Source organism: Rattus norvegicus, chromosome 11 (assembly GCF_036323735.1).
Source record: "Rattus norvegicus strain BN/NHsdMcwi chromosome 11, GRCr8, whole genome shotgun sequence".
Taxonomy (NCBI): domain Eukaryota; kingdom Metazoa; phylum Chordata; class Mammalia; order Rodentia; family Muridae; genus Rattus; species Rattus norvegicus.
The window spans coordinates 99,686,670-99,707,662 of NC_086029.1; the positions used below are offsets into that span (position 1 = coordinate 99,686,670).

A 20,993-nucleotide genomic window follows, 5' to 3' on the forward strand; every position below is an offset into this window, starting at 1 on the left:
CAAATATGGTGCTTGTTATAACTTGCAAACAATTACCACCATGATCTCTTGAATGTGATAGTGCCTTTAAGAAAGACAGTTTATTATAACCTAACATGAATTCTTCATGAACGCTTCCGCTGCGCCACTCTGCTACTGTACATGAATTCTTTATATGTTTAAAAATACCATTATGTTTTCTCTTATTAAATCAAGAAATAAAAGTTAGCATAGTATTCAATATTAAAGCAATAGAGTTTTGGAAAAAAGTATATGAGTAATCACTTTTAAGTCAAAAATGTTTATTGTAAAAAAAGAGACCTCGAAAGTTTTTTTTTTAAAAAGGACATTGATTTCAAAAGTATTCTGGTTGAATATAGGCATGGCTATAAACCACACCTCACTTTTATACAGAGTTCATTCAGTCATATAAAAATAAACACAAATTTACATCAATTCATCAACTACAGAATTCATTAAAACAGGCACTTGGAGGGGCATTGTTATTGCATCCGTCATATGAAGTTTCAAAAGTCTGAGTACATTACTGAATGTCTAAGAAACTCTTTTGAACATTTTCATTACTTTGTCTTATAAAACACTAAGATTCTTTTTTTTAAAGAAAGACATGGGACACGCACCAGGAATGTTTGAAGTTTGTCCTTCCCTCCTCTTCCAAGGCACACATGGCAAAAATGAAACAAAATAAGAATACTTTAATACATTCTCTTGTGTTCTGTTCTTTTTCCTGCTTTTTTCCTCTTTATAATATAGTTTTAAAGCATTGTAGGTAATCCAGAAAAGGCTTTCATTCACCGGTGACAACCAGGCATCAGACAAGTAAGGAAGTAAACTTGGAGTACTTTGTAAGGCACCTGAGATAGTGTCTGGCAGATTCTCTTACTCTTGGAAACACTATTACAATTCTATTAAGAAGTAATACTGTTCCTTTTGGTTGAAATGGTTTGGCAGCAGTGTAAACCTCTGTATTCTTTCTTAGTAAGAAAAGATGTGATGTGCTTTTCACTTCATCTTTAAAAAGAAAGATTCTTATGTTTCAATTTAGCTGTCAGTAAATAAATTTTAAACTTCACATAGAATAGATTAACTTTAAGTACATAGATTCTGTTCTGTAGGGTGTGTGTGTGTGTGTGTGTGTGTGTGTGTGTGTCTTTTGTGTTTTTATGTATATTATTTGGTTGGTGAGCACATGAGAAAATGTCTTTGGACTTTCATTTGTCATTTGTCATTGGAGTGAAGAAATGCATTCTGTTTGAGTAAACACTGGTTGCGCCACTCAGTGTGCCACACAGCAGCCAGATTCCTCATGTTTATGCAGAAGCGACATTCTGGAGAAGGTTTTGGAGCAGTTTTTGCACTGGTATTTCTTTACATCAGAGTGGGTCTGCAGATGTGCCCTCAGGTTTGATCTGTCTGCAAAAGCTCTATTGCAGTGAGGGCAAGAGAAAGGCTTTTCCCCTGTTTGAGGTGGGGTAAGGAAAAATAAAGGACAGTCAGTTTTTTATAGGACACAAAATCAAATAATATTAATGAGCATCAACAGTAGTTTATCAGAAGAATAAGAATTATCATAGCTTGATCATATCCATCCCCTGTTATGTTATATTCCTATTTGGCCTTTTAAAACAAAATTTCAAAATATCAGCCAAACAGCTTCAATTCTGCCAGATAGGAACACATTCAAAATTAAGGGCTTTCTCTTGCTAAGGGTTTCTGCTTCAACAGGTGCAGCAATGATAAGTGGCTCCCTCCATTTCCAGTATGTATTATGTACTATGACTAAGACTGGATAAATGCCATGACTCCCTGAATATGGTTTTATGCTAAGGGTTTTTTTTAAACCAGCAACAGAAAATGAAACAAACAGCCAGATCCAATTTAGTCTCATTTACTCAAGAGTTGGCAGAATTCATAGCAAAAACTGTAGCCAAAAAAAAACTATAGGAACCCCCTCTGCTTATCAAATCAACACTAGGAGCCAGGCATTTGTATTTATTGACTACCAGGGGGCAGTTCTGCAGAACACACATCAAGTACCTGGATCTTGCTTTCTAACTGATCTTTGAGACCAAATCTCCTGGATGTACTTCCAAAGTCTAAATGCTGTTTACAGTCCCTGGAGCAGAGGCTGGAATGGATCATTTGCTGTTCTAACAAGCTTTTGAGCAGAAAGCAACAATCAGTGGTTCACCTCATGAAAAGCACCCCCTGTCAGTACCTCCAGACACCCCACAGACAGCTCCACCACACCACTGTTTGAGCTGAGAGGCATTGTTTTCTACATTTTCCTTACCAGTGTGTGTTCTAATGTGTCCTTGAAGCAGCCAGGGTCTGGAGAAAGCCTTGCCACAGATCTTGCAGACACAAGGCAACGTGTGGGTCCGAATGTGCATCTTCAGGGCACCCAGGCTCACATATTCCTTGTCACAGTATTTGCAGCTGAACGATTTCCTAGCCTGGGCATCACAGTGCAGCTGCTTATGTTTGGCCAGACCAGAGAAAGTAGAATAGGTCTTATTGCATAAATTGCACTGAAACTTCTCAGCTTCAATGGCATGGGGGTCTGAAAGCTTGGGCTGGAGTCTCTCCTCTTCGTCACTAATGGGACTTTCTGAACCACTGTGATCCTTGGATGAAGTGTCAGATGAAGGCAGGGGGCTTACACGCCCCAAAGATGAGGAGTATCCAGTAAGAGGAGAAAGGCCGCTGGGCAGAGGGGAGTGGAATGGAACTGCTGATGTCCATACAGTTATAGGGCTGTACGCTCCTGAGGTGAGGATCTCTGGTTTTGGTATGACAGGCATGGGGTAGCTCTCACAGAGGTATGGAGAAATGATCACTGGAAGAAAGAAAAGGAAGGAAAGAAAGGAATATTAAGGCAAAGTATTTCATAAATATATGTACACAGTCTGAGGGAGCGCATAACAACACACAGGAGATTCCGTAGAAGACTCTGGAGTGAAGACAGCCTTACAAGGACACACATGAAGAGAAAAATCTTCCTTCACCTGAGCTTACCGTCCTTGTGCAAGCTGACAGTTGCCCTGACTGTTCCCAACCTTCATTCTGGACTAGCTTTGCTGTCCCAATTTAGAACGAACTACTAGCCAATATTTTAAAACTTTTTGTAAAGTTGCTTTTCATTTTACGCATGGGCTACTTTAGCTGTGCTGTGCATGTGGGGTAATGACACACGAATCAAGCTGCCTTCTCCAGGGCTCTGCTCCAGGAGGTAACTGCCCGGGCACAGGGACGCTTGAGCTCACGTCCGTGCAGTGCTTAGGTGTGCACACGGGCTTGGGGAACCATTCTGCACAACCGACTGGAAAGAGGCTTTCCTTGTCAGCAAAGAGCTCAAATGTTTTGAATTAAAGCTTGACCTAGGTAATCAAGAGACTCCAAGGACAGTTTTAGCACAGCACTGAAAGGAGAGCAGCCCGGTGTGTGCTCCGAGTAAAGCAATGGAACCGCGGTTTGCTCGCGCACAGATTTAGAGCGAGTTTGTACCTGTGTGTGTGTCCAGTTCGCTGTAGTTGGGCTTCTTGGAGGCGTTGAAATGTTTCTTGACGAGGAAGGAGCGCGGCATGGTGGCGGCGGGCGGGCACGGCGGATAACGGTCCCGGCGGCGGTCCTATCGCATCGCGGTGGCTCAGGTGCGGCGGGGACAGGCAGACGCCTCTGAGGCCGCCCGCTGCCCGCCCGACTGAGCTCCCCGGGCGGGAGGCGGTTTCTCCCTGGCTTTTGCTAGAAGCAGCCAATCACAGCCAAGAGGCTCCGATTTCAGCTCCTCCTTCTGGAACAGCTGTTAATAGAGGAAGAATCTGCTGGACTAAATTATTCTGGTTCAAAACGGACTGTTTATGGCATTCAGGGGAGGCTCAAAATACATTTAATGTTTTCAAGAAAGGAAACCCCGGCTCTCGAGCACTGCGGGCACGGGTTTCCGCGAGCCGCCCGAGGGCGACCTGGGTTCCTGACGTGGGCACTGCGGGCTCCGCGAGGGCGGGAAGGAAGGAGGACCGCGCAGCCCCTAGCGGCCAGAGAGCCTATATTTGGAAGTGATTTTGGAGGGGGTTTATTGCACAAGGCAGCTGTAGGCCCTTGGTTTTGGGAAAATGAGATGAAGGCTCCCCGCAGCTGCCACAGCAGATCTAGGGCAGCGTGCCAGAAAGTTAACTTGCTGATCGCTGCGTTAGACACTTGAAAGCAATGCCTTTCAGTCGATCCCAGTAACTGGAAGAGTGCAAAGATGAAAGGGAAGGCTGGTGTAGATTCCGATAATAGGCAAACTCTGGAAGAAGCATGGGAAGTGCTGATGAAGACACGTGACAAGATTTCCTCCCTTCGCAGCACATGGTAGTTTAGTGATAGAAAAAAAAAGCATTTATGAATCTCTACTGACAATTCTTAAATAGTGTCTGCTGCTATTTAATGGTGTTTTATTTAGTAAGAGTCTTCAACAGCCTCCCCCTCCTCCTACTCCACCCCTGGTTTGCATTAAAAGATGACAAAGAGTCCTTTTTGCCAAGTTACTTCTTGACTGACAGTTTCGGTAGTCCAGCAGTCAGCTGATCACTTGCATTTGCACATAGGGATAGGTATAAAAATACTCTGAAGTGATTCCTTTTAAAACTGTACTTTTCACCATGCCCACAGACACCTCTGTTTATTTCTATGTTAGCTGACTCTTTTTCAACAAAACTGCAGAATCCAATTCCCCCACCTCCCCACCCCCATATAACCATTTTTCCCCTAACAGGTGCTAGAAGAAAACATCGGAAACAGAATACCACCAGCAATGTTGAGACTTGCAAGAAAAAAGTGCATTGTCAGGCAGCATAACTTCTTAATCTGGGGATGAGAAAATGGGAGTGTGAGCAGGGGAGGGGTAAAGCCACAGACTTCCTGAGTTAATGTCAATGATTCCTCTTTCTCTTTACAATAGTCAGTGATTTAAATGTCAAATACAGAAAGGAATTTATATGAATCCTTATATTAAGGGAACTGAAAATGTATTAGATTTCTTCCCAAGCTACGGTGAGTATGGATCGGAGCTGGGGTCTGAGCTGGCCTGTTTCTAGTGGGTTTGCTCAGATTCAGGCACCTGCTTTAGAGGCAAGATTTCCTGCTCCTTCAACCTAATTTCCAGTAAAATACACCATGTGTTAGAGATCTAATATTGAGAGAGAGCACAAAGCCACATGACAACAAGGAATGCCAGAGTGTGGTTAAGTATTTACTGAAAACTGTAACACAAAGATAACCTGCTGAAGTGAGTTGTTGCAATTTTAAAAATTAATAGACATTTATTGTGCTTTACAAAAGAACCAGTGAATTAGAAACAGGGAAACCAGCCCCTCTGTGCTCAAGGACCCAGGGGTGGGCGCTAAATTACAGATTGCAGTCAAGTAACCTATGTGTTCCAGATTGTGCCAGCCAGGGTTGAGCTCTCGACTAGTCTGTTTCATGCCTTACCTATGTGAGATATGTTCCACAGCCAGAGGGTGAGAGTCCACCAGCTGATGACATGAATTGCAGTAAACAAGAGATCTGCTTGGGCACAGCAAAGGACAATTGATATTAAACTGATATAGTGAAAATGCAAGAATGGGAGTTCTTCATACTCAAGGCCAGCTGGGAGGATTCTGTTATAACAGTTTCTCCCTTCAGACTTCAGTGGATTGGGGTGCTGCCTTTGGTCACTGACTACAAGATTTTGTTTGTGCAGGGCAGAGATCTTTCCTTAGACAACAGAGCTTTTTAAATGCTTCATTCTGTATTCATATAAATGGAGAGAAATAGATATAAAGAGAGACTGAGAGACAGACAGACACATACAGACATGCAGAGATAGGTAGGTAGGTAGATAGATAGATCGATAGATAGATAGGCAGACAGACAGACAGATAGATTAATACAAGTTAATGTAATGGCTGGTAGCCCCTTCCTAATGCAAGAAATTAGTCCTAAGCTGGAAAGAAACTGATGTTCCTTAATTAGGTAGGTTATAGAAATAACTTATAAGAGAGATACTTCTTGTGGAAGAAAACCCCAGCCAAGTCAGACTAGGTAAGTTAAATTAAGGACATTTTGATTTTAAAATGTAATCTAAGGAAAGAAAGGGTCACAAATTCCTTTGGTCTTTTTAGTGGGCCTCATAACTTCTCTTCAGGCTTAAACCTACTGGAAGATAATCTTGACGTGTTTTCCATAAAATTAATTCCTGGATCTCATGGGACCCTAGGAAGTTCATACCATCTCATTTCTTTCATCCTCTAATTTCCTGTACTTTCTAGAGTAGCTGACCAAGATGATTTGAGTCTTTTCCATAAGACTTCCTTGATTCCTGGGGTACTTTTCTCTCCTGGCTCCTGGCTCTGTTTTCCTTCATGTCCTTCTTTCTTTCTCTCTTTCTTTCTTTCTCTCTTTCTTTCTTTCTTTCTTCCTTCCTTTCTTTCTTTCTTTCTTTCTTTCTTTCTTTCTTTCCAGGGAAGAAATGGTGGTCATGTTCCTTCCAGCAGAGAAATGCCTTGTTTGGAATAGCTGGTATTTATACTATACACACACATATATAGAAAGATAGTGAATGGAGGCTGTCTGCTATGTTAAGAAAATGAAGTCAATCTACTTTCAGGTGAAATACCTAGGCATGAGGAAATAGGATATCCTATATAGTGCTGTGCCCGTCCCTCTTTGGAGGCACAGCACGTGACTGGATAATTAGTACCTGTTGTGAACAACGTGAAGTGATGAAAAGTCATTGGTTTGTCTGTAGCATCTGGAGATTACCACAAAGTACTAATGATTTTAAAATCTACTAAATAGGAATAAATTTTTTGTATTATTAACTGGAGATTTATTAAGAATGGTGTGATGTCCTTTGTGGATTTGCACATGTTTACATATGGAATTTAGAAATATATTTTCATTCCTTAATTTTAAATCAACTCAATCTCTGATAAAGTAAACTATCCCTTAAAATTATAGAAATAACCTTTCCTTCTAGTATCTGGGCTTCTCTATGTGAAATCATTCTAATTACACATAATAATTAAATTTAGGAGATAAATTTACAAGATAAATATTCTCTAGCATAAGAGGCAAATTTAGCAGAATCCTGTGGCCATGCAGTATTCTGCTTATATACTTTGAATTTTATATTATGGAAAAATTATATATACACACATGGGGGGAGAGAGAGAGAGACAGACAGATCATGTTTTTCATGTCATTAAAACTAGACACACTTCTATATGTGTGCACATTTGCACATTGAATTTGGGATAAAAACAATGCCTATGAAAATGATATTAGGATGCTATCCCCTGATTAAGGGGTTTTATAATTTTCTGTGTATTCACAAGGAAACATTCACTAGACCCATATCTACTAACTTTGTCGATCTGTCTCTCTGGAGTGAGCAGGAACCCTACTAGTTGGGTAAATACATGCACATTTGGTCAGCACTATTCAAGATCTTTTAAATAGGGATTCTTCCTTACTTGAATAAAACATTTTTATAGGGTGTGTTCTGCTACTCATCTGTATTTAATCTCTTTTTTCCTCTTTAGAGTTTAATGGTTTCCTTTCCTGCTGGGTAGAGACAACGTGAATAGTCCTTCACCTCGAGCTCACCTCTTTAGTGCTTGGTTTGCACTTCTGCAGGTAACAATGATGCTGTCTATCCATGAACAAGAAAGACTGGAAAATGTTATACCTGCCTGGATTTTATATGTGGGCTCAGAGATACGTGGTTGCAAAGAGACACCTATTGGTCAGCTTTGGAAGTGATAGCGCTTTCTTTTCTTTTCTCTAACTTCTTGACAGCATCTGCCACCTAGTGGAAAAGAGGTTGACATGACTACATAAAACATCCTAATTTTTAATCACTACAATTTTAAATAAACATTGCTTGTTTTAAATTCGTTTGTATGTCCGTAACTTTAAAACTTGCCATGTGATATTACACCACAAGTTATTGTTACTTTATGAGTGAATATAGTTTTGGCATAATCAAAATGTAGCTTGTACATCCAAAGACATCTCTATAAAGAAATATTTTTATAAAATGTTTTGACCAGATTTGCTAATAAAGAAAATCAATGATTATTTTCCATCTTCTTAGAAAATTACAAATATCTCTGCTCCCAGACCCTGTGAGAGAGAGACCCAACCACCTGGTCAGGTGGGCACTCCTGAGGCTGCAGAGCGGAAGAGACCACCAACACTGCTCACCCCTGCCCACATCCCTGGCCCAAGAGGAAACTGTATAAGGCCTCGGGGCTCCCGTGGGGGAGGGCCCAGGAGCGGCAGGACCCCTGCCAGAGACACCGCCGGACCCTGAAGGACACAGACCAGATAAACAGTTCTCTGCACCCAAATCCCGTGGGAGGGAGAGCTAAACCTTCAGAGAGGCAGACAAGCCTGGGAAACCATAAGAGACTGCTCCCTGCACACACATCTCGGACGCCAGAGGAAAAAGGCAAAGACCATCTGGAACCCTGGTGCACTGAAGCTCCCGGAAGGGGCGGCACAGGTCTTCCTGGTTGCTGCCGCTGCAGAGAGCCCGTGGGCAGCACCCCACGAGCGAACTTGAGCCTCGGGACCACAGGTAAGACCAACTTTTCTGCTGCAAGAAAGCTGCCTGGTGAGCTTGGGACACACGGAAGCAGAATTCCTCTAGGACCGGGCACGTTCTGTGTTTACCGGAAGTCCCACACCCTCGGATCCCGACCCGCAGCAGCTCTCTGCTCCCAGACCCTGTGAGAGAGAGACCCAACCTCGTGGTCAGGTGGGCACTCCTGAGGCTGCAGAGCGGAAGAGACCACCAACACTGCTCACCCCTGCCCACATCCCTGGCCCAAGAGGAAACCATATAAGGCCTCTGGGCTCCCGTGGGGGAGGGCCCAGGAGCGGCAGGACCCCTGCCTGAGACACCGCCGGACCCTGAAGGAAACAGACCGGATAAACAGTTCTCTGCACCCAAATCCCGTGGGAGGGAGAGCTAAACCTTCAGAGAGGCAGACAAGCCTGGGAAACCAGAAGAGACTGATCTCTGTACATACATCTCGGACGCCAGAGGAAAACACCAAAGGCCATCTGGAACCCTGGTGCACTGAAGCTCCCGGAAGGGGCGGCACAGGTCTTCCTGGTTGCTGCCGCCGCAGAGAGCCCGTGGGCAGCACCCCACGAGCGAACTTGAGCCTCGGGACCACAGGTAAGACCAACTTTTCTTCTGCAAGAAAGCTGCCTGGTGAACTCAAGACACAGGCCCACAGGAACAGCTGAAGACCTGTAGAGAGGAAAAACTACACACCCGAAAGCAGAACACTCTGTTCCCATAACTGGCTGAAAGAAAACAGGAAAACAGGTCTACAGCACTCCTGACACACAGGCTTATAGGACAGTCTAGCCACTGTCAGAAATAGCAGAACAAAGTAACACTAGAGATAATCTCATGGCGAGAGGCAAGCGCAGGAACCCAAGCAACAGAAACCAAGACTACTTGGCATCATCGGAGCCCAATTCTCCCACCAAAACAAACATGGAATATCCAAACACACCAGAAAAGCAAGATCTAGTTTCAAAATCATATTTGATCATGATGCTGGAGGACTTCAAGAAAGATGTGAAGAACTCCCTTAGGGAAACACAGGAAAACATTAATAAACAAGTAGAAGCCTACAGAGAGGAATCGCAAAAATCCCTGAAAGAATTCCAGGAAAACACAATCAAACAGTTGAAGGAATTAAAAATGGAAATAGAAGCAATCAAGAAAGAACACATGGAAACAACCCTGGATATAGAAAACCAAAAGAAGAGACAAGGAGCTGTAGATACAAGCTTCACCAACAGAATACAAGAGATGGAAGAGAGAATATCAGGAGCAGAAGATTCCATAGAAATCATTGACTCAACTGTCAAAGATAATGTAAAGCAGAAAAAGCTACTGGTCCAAAACATACAGGAAATCCAGGACTCAATGAGAAGATCAAACCTAAGGATAATAGGTATAGAAGAGAGTGAAGACTCCCAGCTCAAAGGACCAGTAAATATCTTCAACAAAATCATAGAAGAAAACTTCCCTAATCTAAAAAAAGAGATACCCATAGGCATACAAGAAGCCTACAGAACTCCAAATAGATTGGACCAGAAAAGAAACACCTCCCGTCACATAATAGTCAAAACACCAAACGCACAAAATAAAGAAAGAATATTAAAAGCAGTAAGGGAAAAAGGTCAAGTAACATATAAAGGCAGACCTATCAGAATCACACCAGACTTCTCGCCAGAAACTATGAAGGCCAGAAGATCCTGGACTGATGTCATACAGACCCTAAGAGAACACAAATGCCAGCCCAGGTTACTGTATCCAGCAAAACTCTCAATTAACATTGATGGAGAAACCAAGATATTCCATGACAAAACCAAATTTACACAATATCTTTCTACAAATCCAGCACTACAAAGGATAATAAAGGGTAAAGCCCAACATAAGGAGGCAAGCTATACCCTAGAAGAAGCAAGAAACTAATCATCTTGGCAACAAAACAAAGAGAAGAAAAGCACACAAACATAACCTCACATCCAAATATGAATATAACAGGAAGCAATAATCACTATTCCTTAATATCTCTCAACATCAATGGCCTCAACTCCCCAATAAAAAGACATAGATTAACAAACTGGATACTCAACGAGGACCCTGCATTCTGCTGCCTACAGGAAACACACCTCAGAGACAAAGACAGACATTACCTCAGAGTGAAAGGCTGGAAAACAATTTTCCAAGCAAATGGTCAGAAGAAGCAAGCTGGAGTAGCCATTCTAATATCAAATAAAATCAATTTTCAATTAAAAGTCATCAAAAAAGATAAGGAAGGACACTTCATATTCATCCAAGGAAAAATCCACCAAGATGAACTCTCAATCCTAAATATCTATGCCCCAAATACAAGGGCACCTACATACGTAAAAGAAACCTTACTAAAGCTCAAAACACACATTGCACCTCACACAATAATAGTGGGAGATTTCAACACCCCACTCTCATCAATGGACAGATTATGGAAACAGAAATTGAACAGAGATGTCGACAGACTAAGAGAAGTCATGAGCCAAATGGACTTAACGGATATTTATAGAACATTCTATCCTAAAGCAAAAGGATATACCTTCTTCTCAGCTCCTCATGGTACTTTCTCCAAAATTGACCATATAATTGGTCAAAAAACGGGCCTCAACAGGTACAGAAAGATAGAAATAATCCCATGCGTGCTATCGGACCACCACGGCCTAAAACTGGTCTTCAATAACAATCAAGGAAGAATGCCCACATACACTTGGAAATTGAACAATGCTCTACTCAATGATAACCTGGTCAAGGAAGAAATAAAGAAAGAAATTAAAAACTTTTTAGAATTTAATGAAAATGAAGGTACAACATACCCAAACTTATGGGACACAATGAAAGCTGTGCTAAGAGGAAAACTCAGAGCGCTGAGTGCCTGCAGAAAGAAACAGGAAAGAGCATATGTCAGCAGCTTGACAGCACACCTAAAAGCTCTAGAACAAAAAGAAGCACATACACCCAGGAGGAGTAGAAGGCAGGAAATAATCAAACTCAGAGCGGAAATCAACCAAGTAGAAACAAAATGGACCATAGAAAGAATCAACAGAACCAAAAGTTGGTTCTTTGAGAAAATCAACAAGATACATAAACCCTTAGCCAGACTAATGAGAGGACACAGAGAGTGCGTCCAAATTAACAAAATCAGAAATGAAAAGGGAGACATAACAACAGATTCAGAGGAAATTCAAAAAATCATCAGATCTTACTATAAAAACATATATTCAACAAAACTTGAAAATCTTCAGGAAATGGATAATTTCCTAGACAGATACCAGGTACCGAAGTTAAATCAGGAACAGATAAACCAGTTAAACAACCCCATAACTCCTAAGGAAATAGAAGCAGTCATTAAAGGTCTCCCAACCAAAAAGAGCCCAGGTCCAGACGAGTTTAGTGCAGAATTCTACCAAACCTTCATAGAAGACCTCATACCAATATTATCCAAACTATTCCACAAAATTGAAACAGATGGATCACTACCGAATACCTTCTACGAAGCCACAATTACTCTTATACCTAAACCACACAAAGACACAACAAAGAAAGAGAAGTTCAGACCAATTTCCCTTATGAATATCGATGCAAAAATACTCAACAAAATTCTGGCAAACCGAAACCAAGAGCACATCAAAACAATCATCCACCATGACCAAGTAGGCTTCATCCCAGGCATGCAGGGATGGTTTAATATACGGAAAACCATCAACGTGATCCATTATATAAACAAACTGAAAGAACAAAACCACATGATCATTTCATTAGACGCTGAGAAAGCATTTGACAAAATTCAACACTCCTTCATGATAAAAGTCCTGGAGAGAATAGGAATTCAAGGCCCATACCTAAACATAGTAAAAGCCATATACAGCAAACCAGTTGCTAACATTAAACTAAATGGAGAGAAACTCGAAGCAATCCCACTAAAATCAGGGACTAGACAAGGCTGCCCACTCTCTCCCTACTTATTCAATATAGTTCTTGAAGTTCTAGCCAGAGCAATCAGACAACAAAAGGAGGTCAAGGGGATACAGATCGGAAAAGAAGAGGTCAAAATATCACTGTTTGCAGATGATATGATAGTATATTTAAGTGATCCCAAAAGTTCCACCAGAGAACTACTAAAGCTGATAAACAACTTCAGCAAAGTGGCTGGGTATAAAATTAACTCAAATAAATCAATAGCCTTCCTCTACACAAAAGAGAAACAAGCCGAGAAAGAAATTAGGGAAACGATACCCTTCATAATAGACCCAAATAATATAAAGTACCTCGGTGTGACTTTAACCAAGCAAGTAAAAGATCTGTACAATAAGAACTACAAGACACTGAAGAAGGAAATTGAAGAAGACCTCAGAAGATGGAAAGATCTCCCATGCTCATGGATTGGCAGGATTAATATAGTAAAAATGGCCATTTTACCAAAAGCGATCTACAGATTCAATGCAATCCCCATCAAAATACCAATCCAATTCTTCAAAGAGTTAGACAGAACAATTTGCAAATTCATCTGGAATAACAAAAAACCCAGGATAGCTAAAGCTATCCTCAACAATAAAAGGACTTCAGGGGGAATCACTATCCCTGAACTCAAGCAGTATCACAGAGCAATAATGATAAAAACTGCATGGTATTGGTACAGAGACAGACAGATAGACCAATGGAATAGAATTGAAGACCCAGAAATGAACCCACACACCTATGGTCACTTGATTTTTGACAAAGGAGCCAAAACCATCCAATAGAAAAAAGATAGCATTTTCAGCAAATGGTGCTGGTTCAACTTGAGGTCAGCATGTAGAAGAATGCAGATCGATCCATGCTAATCACCCTGTACAAAGCTTAAGTCCAAGTGGATCAAGGACCTCCACATCAAACCAGACACACTCAAACTAATAGAAGAAAAACTAGGGAAGCATCTGGAACACATGGGCACTGGAAAAATTTTCCTAAACAAAACACCAATGGCTTACGCTCTAAGATCAAGAATCGACAAATGGGATCTCATAAAACTACAAAGCTTCTGTAAGGCAAAGGACACGGTGGTTAGGACAAAACGGCAACCAACAGATTGGGAAAAGATCTTTACCAATCCTACAACAGATAGAGGCCTTATATCCAAAATATACAAAGAACTCAAGAAGTTAGACCGCAGGGAAACAAATAACCCTATTAAAAAATGGGGTTCAGAGCTAAACAAAGAGTTCACAGCTGAGGAATGCCGAATGGCTGAGAAACACCTAAAGAAATGTTCAACATCTTTAGTCATAAGGGAAATGCAAATCAAAACAACCCTGAGATTTCACCTCACACCAGTGAGAATGGCTATGATCAAAAACTCAGGGGACAACAGATGCTGGCGAGGATGTGGAGAAAGAGGAACACTCCTCCATTGTTGGTGGGATTGCAAACTGGTACAACCATTCTGGAAATCAGTCTGGAGGATCCTCAGAAAATTGGACATTGAACTGCCTGAGGATCCAGCTATACCTCTCTTGGGCATATACCCAAAAGATGCCCCTACATATAAAAAAGACACGTGCTCCACTATGTTCATTGCAGCCTTATTTATAATAGCCAGAAGCTGGAAAGAACCCAGATGCCCTTCAACAGAGGAATGGATACAGAAAATGTGGTACATCTACATAATGGAATATTACTCAGCTATCAAAAACAACGGCTTTATGAAATTCGTAGGCAAATGGTTGGAACTGGAAAACATCATCCTGAGTGAGCTAACCCAATCACAGAAAGACATACATGGTATGCACTCATTGATAAGTGGCTATTATCGCAAATGCTTGAATTACCCTAGATGCCTAGAACAAATGAAACTCAAGACGGATGATCAAAATGTGAATGCTTCACTCCTTCTTTAAAAGGGGAACAAGAATACCCTTGGCAGGGAAGAGAGAGGCAAAGATTAAAACAGAGACTGAAGGAACACCCATTCAGAGCCTGCCCCACATGTGGCCCATACATATACAGCCACCCAATTAGACAAGATGGATGAAGCAAAGAAGTGCAGACCGACAGGAGCCGGATGTAGATCGCTCCTGAGAGACACAGCCAGAATACAGCAAATACAGAGGCGAATGCCAGCAGCAAACCACTGAACTGAGAATAGGACCCCCGTTGAAGGAATCAGAGAAAGAACTGGAAGAGCTTGAAGGGGCTCGAGACTCCATATGTACAACAATGCCAAGCAACCAGAGCTTCCAGGGACTAAGCCCCTACCCAAAGACTATACATGGACTGACCCTGGACTCTGACCTCATAGGTAGCAATGCATATCTTAGTAAGAGCACCAGTGGAAGGGGAAGCCCTGGGTCCTGCTAAGACTGAACCCCCAGTGAACTAGACTATGGGGGGAGGGCGGCAATGGGGGGAGGGTTGGGAGGGGAACACCCATAAGGAAGGGGAGGGGGGAGGGGGATGTTTGCCCGGATACCGGGAAAGGGAATAACACTTGAAATGTATATAAGAAATACTCAAGTTAATAAAAAAAAAAAAAAAAAAAAGAGCACTGATTGCTCTTCCAGAGATCCTGGGTTCAATTCCCAGCAACCACATGGTGGCTCACAACCATCTGTAATGAGATCTGATGACCTCTTCTGGTGTGTGTGAAGACAGCTATGGTGTATTCATATACATAAAATAAATAAATCTTGTTTTTAAAGCTGAAAAAAAAAAGAAAAGAATCCACACTGCTTACATGCTCACCTGTTAATGGAACAAATTATGCACAGCTGATGGATTTTGAAAATAGCAGCTGTCAGCCTCTGTTAAAATCAATCAGTGGCAAGGCTGTATATATTAAATCTGATATCATGTCATGAAAATGTATTTACAATCTAACCACTAATAAGCATAACCGTCAGTTTCACTGGTGACAGTCTCGTGGCATGTTTTGACTCCAGATATTTTACTTGTGTGCTACTTTTTTAATTAAAACTTGGTCATTTTTTAGTAAAAAAAAAAGAAAAAAAAGAAAATTACAAATAATCTAAAGGTTATTTCCTCAGGGACAGGTTTTGTTTGTTTGTTTGTTTGTTTGTTTGTTTGTTTGTTTGTTTAGACACAGTATAACTTTGTAAGCAAAGCTGATAAAACCTTTCTATTGCCAAGATATCAGACATGTACCACCATGATTGGCTCCCAAGTACTTAGTGTTGGTGGGCTGTGTCTTTCTAGATTGCTTTTGGCAAAATGGCCATCCTTACTATATTAATCCTATCAATCCCTGAGCATAGGAGGTCTTTCTATCTTCTGAGATCTTCTTCGATTTCTTTTTTTAGAGACTTGAAGTTCTTATCATACAGATCTTTCACTTGCTTGGTTAAAGTCACACCGAGGTACTTCATACTTTTTGGGACTATTGCTAATGCTGTCATTTCCCTAACTTCTTTCTTAAGCTGTTTATCCTTGAAGTAGAGGAAAGCTACTGATTTGTTTGAGGTAATTTTATACCCAGACACTTTGCTGAAGTTGTCTATCAGGTTTAATAGGTCTCTGGTAGAACTGTTGGGGTCACATAAGTATACTATCATATCATCTGAAAATAGTGATATTTTGACCTCTTCTTTTCCAATCTGTATCCCCTTGACCTCCTTTTGTTGTCTGATTGCTCTGGCTAGAACTTCAAGAACTATATTGAATAAGTAGGGAGAGAGTGGGCAGCCTTGTCTAGTCCCGGATTTTAGTGGGATTGCTTCAAGTTTCTCTCCATTTAGTTTAATGTTAGCAACTGGTTTGCTGTATATGGCTTTTACTATGTTTAGGTATGGGCCTTGAATTCCTATTCTTTCCAGGACTTTTATCATGAAGGGGTGTTGAATTTTGTCAAATGCTTTCTCAGCATCTAATGAAATGATCATGTGGTTTTGTTCTTTCAGTTTGTTTATATAATGGATCACGTTGATGGTTTTCCGTATATTAAACCATCCCTGCATGCCTGGGATGAAGCCTACTTGATCATGGTGGATGATTGTTTTGATGTGCTCTTGGATTCGGTTTGCAAGAATTTTACTGAGTATTTTTGCATCCATATTCATAAGGGAAACTGGTCTGAAGTTCTCTTTCTTTGTTGTGTCTTTGTGTGGTTTCAGAATAAGAGTAATTGTGGCTTCATAGAAGGAATTCGGTAGTGCTCCATCTGTTTCAATTTTGTGGAATAGTTTGGATAGTATTGGTATGAGGTCTTCTATGAAGGTCTGATAGAATTCTGCACTAAACCCGTCTGGACCTGGGCTCTTTTTGGTTGGGAGACCTTTAATGACTGCTTCTATTTCCTTAGGAGTTATGGGGTTGTTCAACTGGTTTATCTGTTCCTGATTTAACTTCGGTACCTGGTATCTGTCTAGGAAATTGTCCATTTCCTGTAGATTTTCAAGTTTTGTTGAATATAGGTTTTTATAGTAAGATCTGATGATTTTTTGAATTTCCTCTGATTCTGTAGTTATGTCTCCCTTTTCATTTCTGATTTTGTTAATTTGGACACACTCTCTGTGTCGTCTCGTTAGTCTGGCTAAGGGTTTATCTATCTTGTCGATTTTCTCAAAGAACCAGCTCCTGGCTTTGTTGAGTCTTTGTATAGTCCTTTTTGTTTCTACTTGGTTGATTTCAGCCCTGAGTTTGATTATTTCCTGCCTTCTACTCCTCCTGGGTGTATTTGCTTCTTTTGTTCTAGAGCTTTTAGGTGTGCTGTCAAGCTGCTGACATATGCTCTCTCCTGTTTCTTTCTGCAGGCACTCAGCGCTATGAGTTTTCCTCTTAGCACAGCTTTCATTGTGTCCCATAAGTTTGGGTATGTTGTACCTTCATTTTCATTAAATTCTAAAAAGTCTTTAATTTCTTTCTTTATTTCTTCATTGACCAGGTTATCATTGAATAGAGCATTGTTCGACTTCCTTGTATATGTGGGCTTTCTGTCGTTATTGTTGTTATTGAAGACCAGCCTTTGTCCTTGGTGATCTGATAGGATGCATGGGATTATTTCCATCTTCCTGTATCTGTTGAGAACTGTTTTGTGACCGATTATAATTTTGGAGAAGGTATCATGAGGTGCTGAGAAGAAGGTATATCCTTTTGTTTTAGGATGGAATGTTGTATAAATATCTGTTAAATCCATTTGTTTCATTACTTCTGTTAGTTTCTCTGTCTTTGTTTAATTTCTGTTTCCATGATCTGTCCATTGATGAGAGTGGGTTGTTGAAATCTCCTACTATTACTGTATGAGGTGCAATGTGCTTTGACCTTTAGTAAGGTTTCTTTTATGAATGTAGGTGCCCTTGTATTTGGAGCATAGATATTTAGGATTGAGAGTTCATCTTGGTGGATTTTTCCTTTGATGACTATGAAGTGCCCTTCCTTATTTTTTTGAAGACTTTTGGTTGAAAGTCAATTTTATTCGATATTAGAAGCAACTCCAGCTTGCTTCTATGGACTATTTGCTTGGAAAGTTGTTTTTCAGCCTTTCACTCTGAGGTAGTTTCTGTCTTTGTCTCTGAGATGTGTTTCCTGTAGGCTGCAAAATGCTGGGTCCTTTTTACGGCATTTTATCCTGTCTATTAGTCTATGTCTTTTTATTGGGGGAATTAAGTCCGTTGATGTTGAGAGATATTAAGTAACAGTGATTGTTACTTCCTGTTAATTTTCATTGTTAGAGGTGGAATTATGTTTGTGTATCTCGCTTCCTTTCGTTTCATAGCAAAAAGATTACATTTTTGCTCTTTATATGATGTAGTTTCTCTCCTTCTGTTGGACTTTTCCATCTGCTATCCTTTGTAGGGCTGGATTTGTAGAGAGATATTGTGTAAATTTGGTTTTGTCAGGGAATATCTTGGTTTCTCCATCTATTTTAATTGAGAGTTTTGCTGGATACAGTAACCTGGGCTGGCATTTGTGCTCTCTTAGGGTCTGTATGACATCTGTCCAGGATCTTCTGGCTTTCATAGTCTCTGGTGAGAAGTCTGGTATAATTCTTTTAGGTCTGCCTTTATATGTTACTTGACCTTTTTCCCTTACTGCTTTTAGTATTTTCTTTGTTTGGTGCGTTTGATGTTTTGACTTTATGTGACTTGAGAAATTTCTCTTCTAGTCCAATCTTTTTGGAGTTCAGTAGGTTTCTTGTATGTTCTGGGGATCGCTTTATTTAGGTTAGATAAGTTTTCTTCTATAATTTTGTTTAAGATAGTTACTGATCCTTTAAGTTAGGAGTCTTCACTCTCTTCTATACCTATTATTCTTAAGTTTGGCCTTCTCATTGTGTCCTGGATTTCCTGGATGTTTTGGACTAGGAGCTTTTTGCATTTTACATTGTCTTTGACTGCTGTGTTGATGTTTTCTATGGAATCTTCTGCCCCTGAAATTCTTTCTTCTATCTCTTGTATTCTGTTGGTGATGCTTGTATCTATGACTCCTCATGTCTTCCTTAGTTTTATATCTCCAGGGTTGTCTCCCTTTGTGATTTCTTTATTGTTTCTCTTTTCATTTTTAAATCCTCTACATTTTTTTCAATTTCTTTATCTGTTTGGTTGTGTTTTCCTGTAATTCTTTCAGGGATTTTTTGCATTTCCTCTTTAAGGGCTTCTACTTGTTTACTTGTGTTGTCCTGCATTTCTTTACAGGAGTTATTTATGTCCTTCTTAAAGTCCTCCACCATTACCATAAAATGTGATTTTAAATCTAAATCTTGCTTTTCTGGTGTGTTTGGATATCCAGTATTTTCTTTGGCGGGAGAACTGGGCTTCAATGATGCAAGTCATCTTGGATTCTGTTGCTTAGGTTCCTGTGCTTGCCTCTAACCATCGGGTTGTCTCTGATGTTAGGTCATCTTGCTGTTTCTGACAGTGGCTTGACCCTCCTGTGGGCCTCTGTGTCAGCACTCCTGTAGAACTCTTTTCCTGTTTTCTTTCAACTGTTTCTGGGAACAAGTATTCTGCTCTCAGGTGTGTCTGCACTCCTGGTGACTTTCAGTTCTCGACTCTGGCGGGAATCAGAAGGGTCCTGCCTCTGATTGCTCCTAGTTCCTTGTACACGTAGGGCACAGCTGGCACTAGGCGATTCCCTCTTGGGTCAGGAAAGTGGGTAGAGGATTGTTTCCTCTGGTTTCTAGGAGTGTCTGTACTTCTGAGGGTCCAGCTCTCTCCTCCATGGGATTTGGGTGCAGGCAGCTGTTTGACCATTTCAGTTCGGTTCAGTTCTGGGCACAGACCAGATACCCAGGTATCGGCAGCTGGCTGTTCCTATATTCCTGTGTCCAGAGGCACTATGCAGTTTCCTCTTGGGCCAGTGATGTAGGCAGAGGTGGGCAGAAGTGGCAATCTGTCCTGCAGTCTCAGGATGCTATGCACTTCTGTGTGTTCAGCTCTCTTCCCCACAGGATTTGGTTGTAGAGAACTGTGTCAAACTTTGTGCTTTGTCCAGCTTAGCTCAACTCCACTACAGTGCTGTGATATCGAGCAGGACAACACTCAGTTGTATAAGATCAAGTGATCCTGGGTAATGCTAAGAATAGCCTCTCTTTCTTTTTTGTGTATAGATTTACTTTTATATAATTTTTATTTTTGTGTATGTGTGGAAGTATTTGCTCTTGAGTGCAGGTATCTGTTGAAGGCTGGAAGAGGGTGACAAGTTCTCTAGAGCTGGGGTTATGGAGCGTTGGGTATTGGAGTGGAACTTAGGTCTTCTATAATGCTAATAAATTCTGTTAGCAACTGATCCTTCTCTCAGCTCCAGATGGTTAGTGTGAGCTTGCCAAGATTCCATACATTTTATATGCATTATTTCAGTCATCATCTCTCAAATTGTTAATCCTATAAGATATGTATTGTCCTTGCCTCTAGAATAAGAAATGAAGCCACAAATTATCTTCATCTAATCACACAGATATTAAAGAATGAGGATAACTTTATTCATTCCTTGACATTTTCATAAAATGTATCTTCATCTTATCCAGCCTCCATTTCTTCTCTCCAACTTATCCACAATGCACTCCTTCTTGGCCTCATTTCCTAGTATTTTGTTTGTTCATGGTTGTTTATTTTTCTTTAAATCCATGGAGTTCAGTTACTTCTACACATTTGTGTGGCCATCCACTGGAGAAGAAGCAGTCAATTGGCCACTTCTAAAATGTCCCAAGTAACTATCAGTTGTTCACAACCACCTTCCATACTAAAATTTTAAAAGGCTTGATCTTGTAGAGGTTTCATGCAGGTAAGCACAGCTACTTTGAACCATTTATGCAATAATTATGTTATGTGCAGAAGACCTCATTTTACATCATCCTATTCTTCAATGCTTATATTCCTTTTTATCCTGCTTCCTCACTGTTTTTCCAGCCTTGGAAATAGGTTGATACAGA

General features: G+C 40.8%; 1 protein-coding gene across 1 annotated transcript; it reads right to left on the minus strand.

Annotated features, from left to right (window-relative positions):
- Nucleotides 1-264: 264 nt before the first annotated feature.
- Snai2 (snail family transcriptional repressor 2) lies at nt 265-3,680 on the minus strand. Its single transcript, NM_013035.2, has 3 exons — nt 3,508-3,680; nt 2,294-2,839; nt 265-1,458 (listed from the first exon to the last, which is right to left on the minus strand). The coding sequence occupies exons 1-3, from the start codon at nt 3,584-3,586 to the stop codon at nt 1,277-1,279; spliced, it is 807 nt and encodes a 268-aa protein (NP_037167.1). The 5' UTR covers nt 3,587-3,680; the 3' UTR covers nt 265-1,276.
- Nucleotides 3,681-20,993: the final 17,313 nt, after the last annotated feature.

Coding starts and splice junctions, on each gene's coding strand:
- Snai2 (NM_013035.2), bottom strand. CDS start 3,586: ATGCCGCGCTCCTTCCTCGTCAAGAAACATTTCAACGCCTCCAAGAAG. Junction 2,840..3,507: donor CGAACTGGACACACACACAG/GTACAAACTCGC, acceptor TCTTTCTTCCAG/TGATCATTTCTCCATACCTC. Junction 1,459..2,293: donor ACACATTAGAACACACACTG/GTAAGGAAAATG, acceptor CACCTCAAACAG/GGGAAAAGCCTTTCTCTTGC.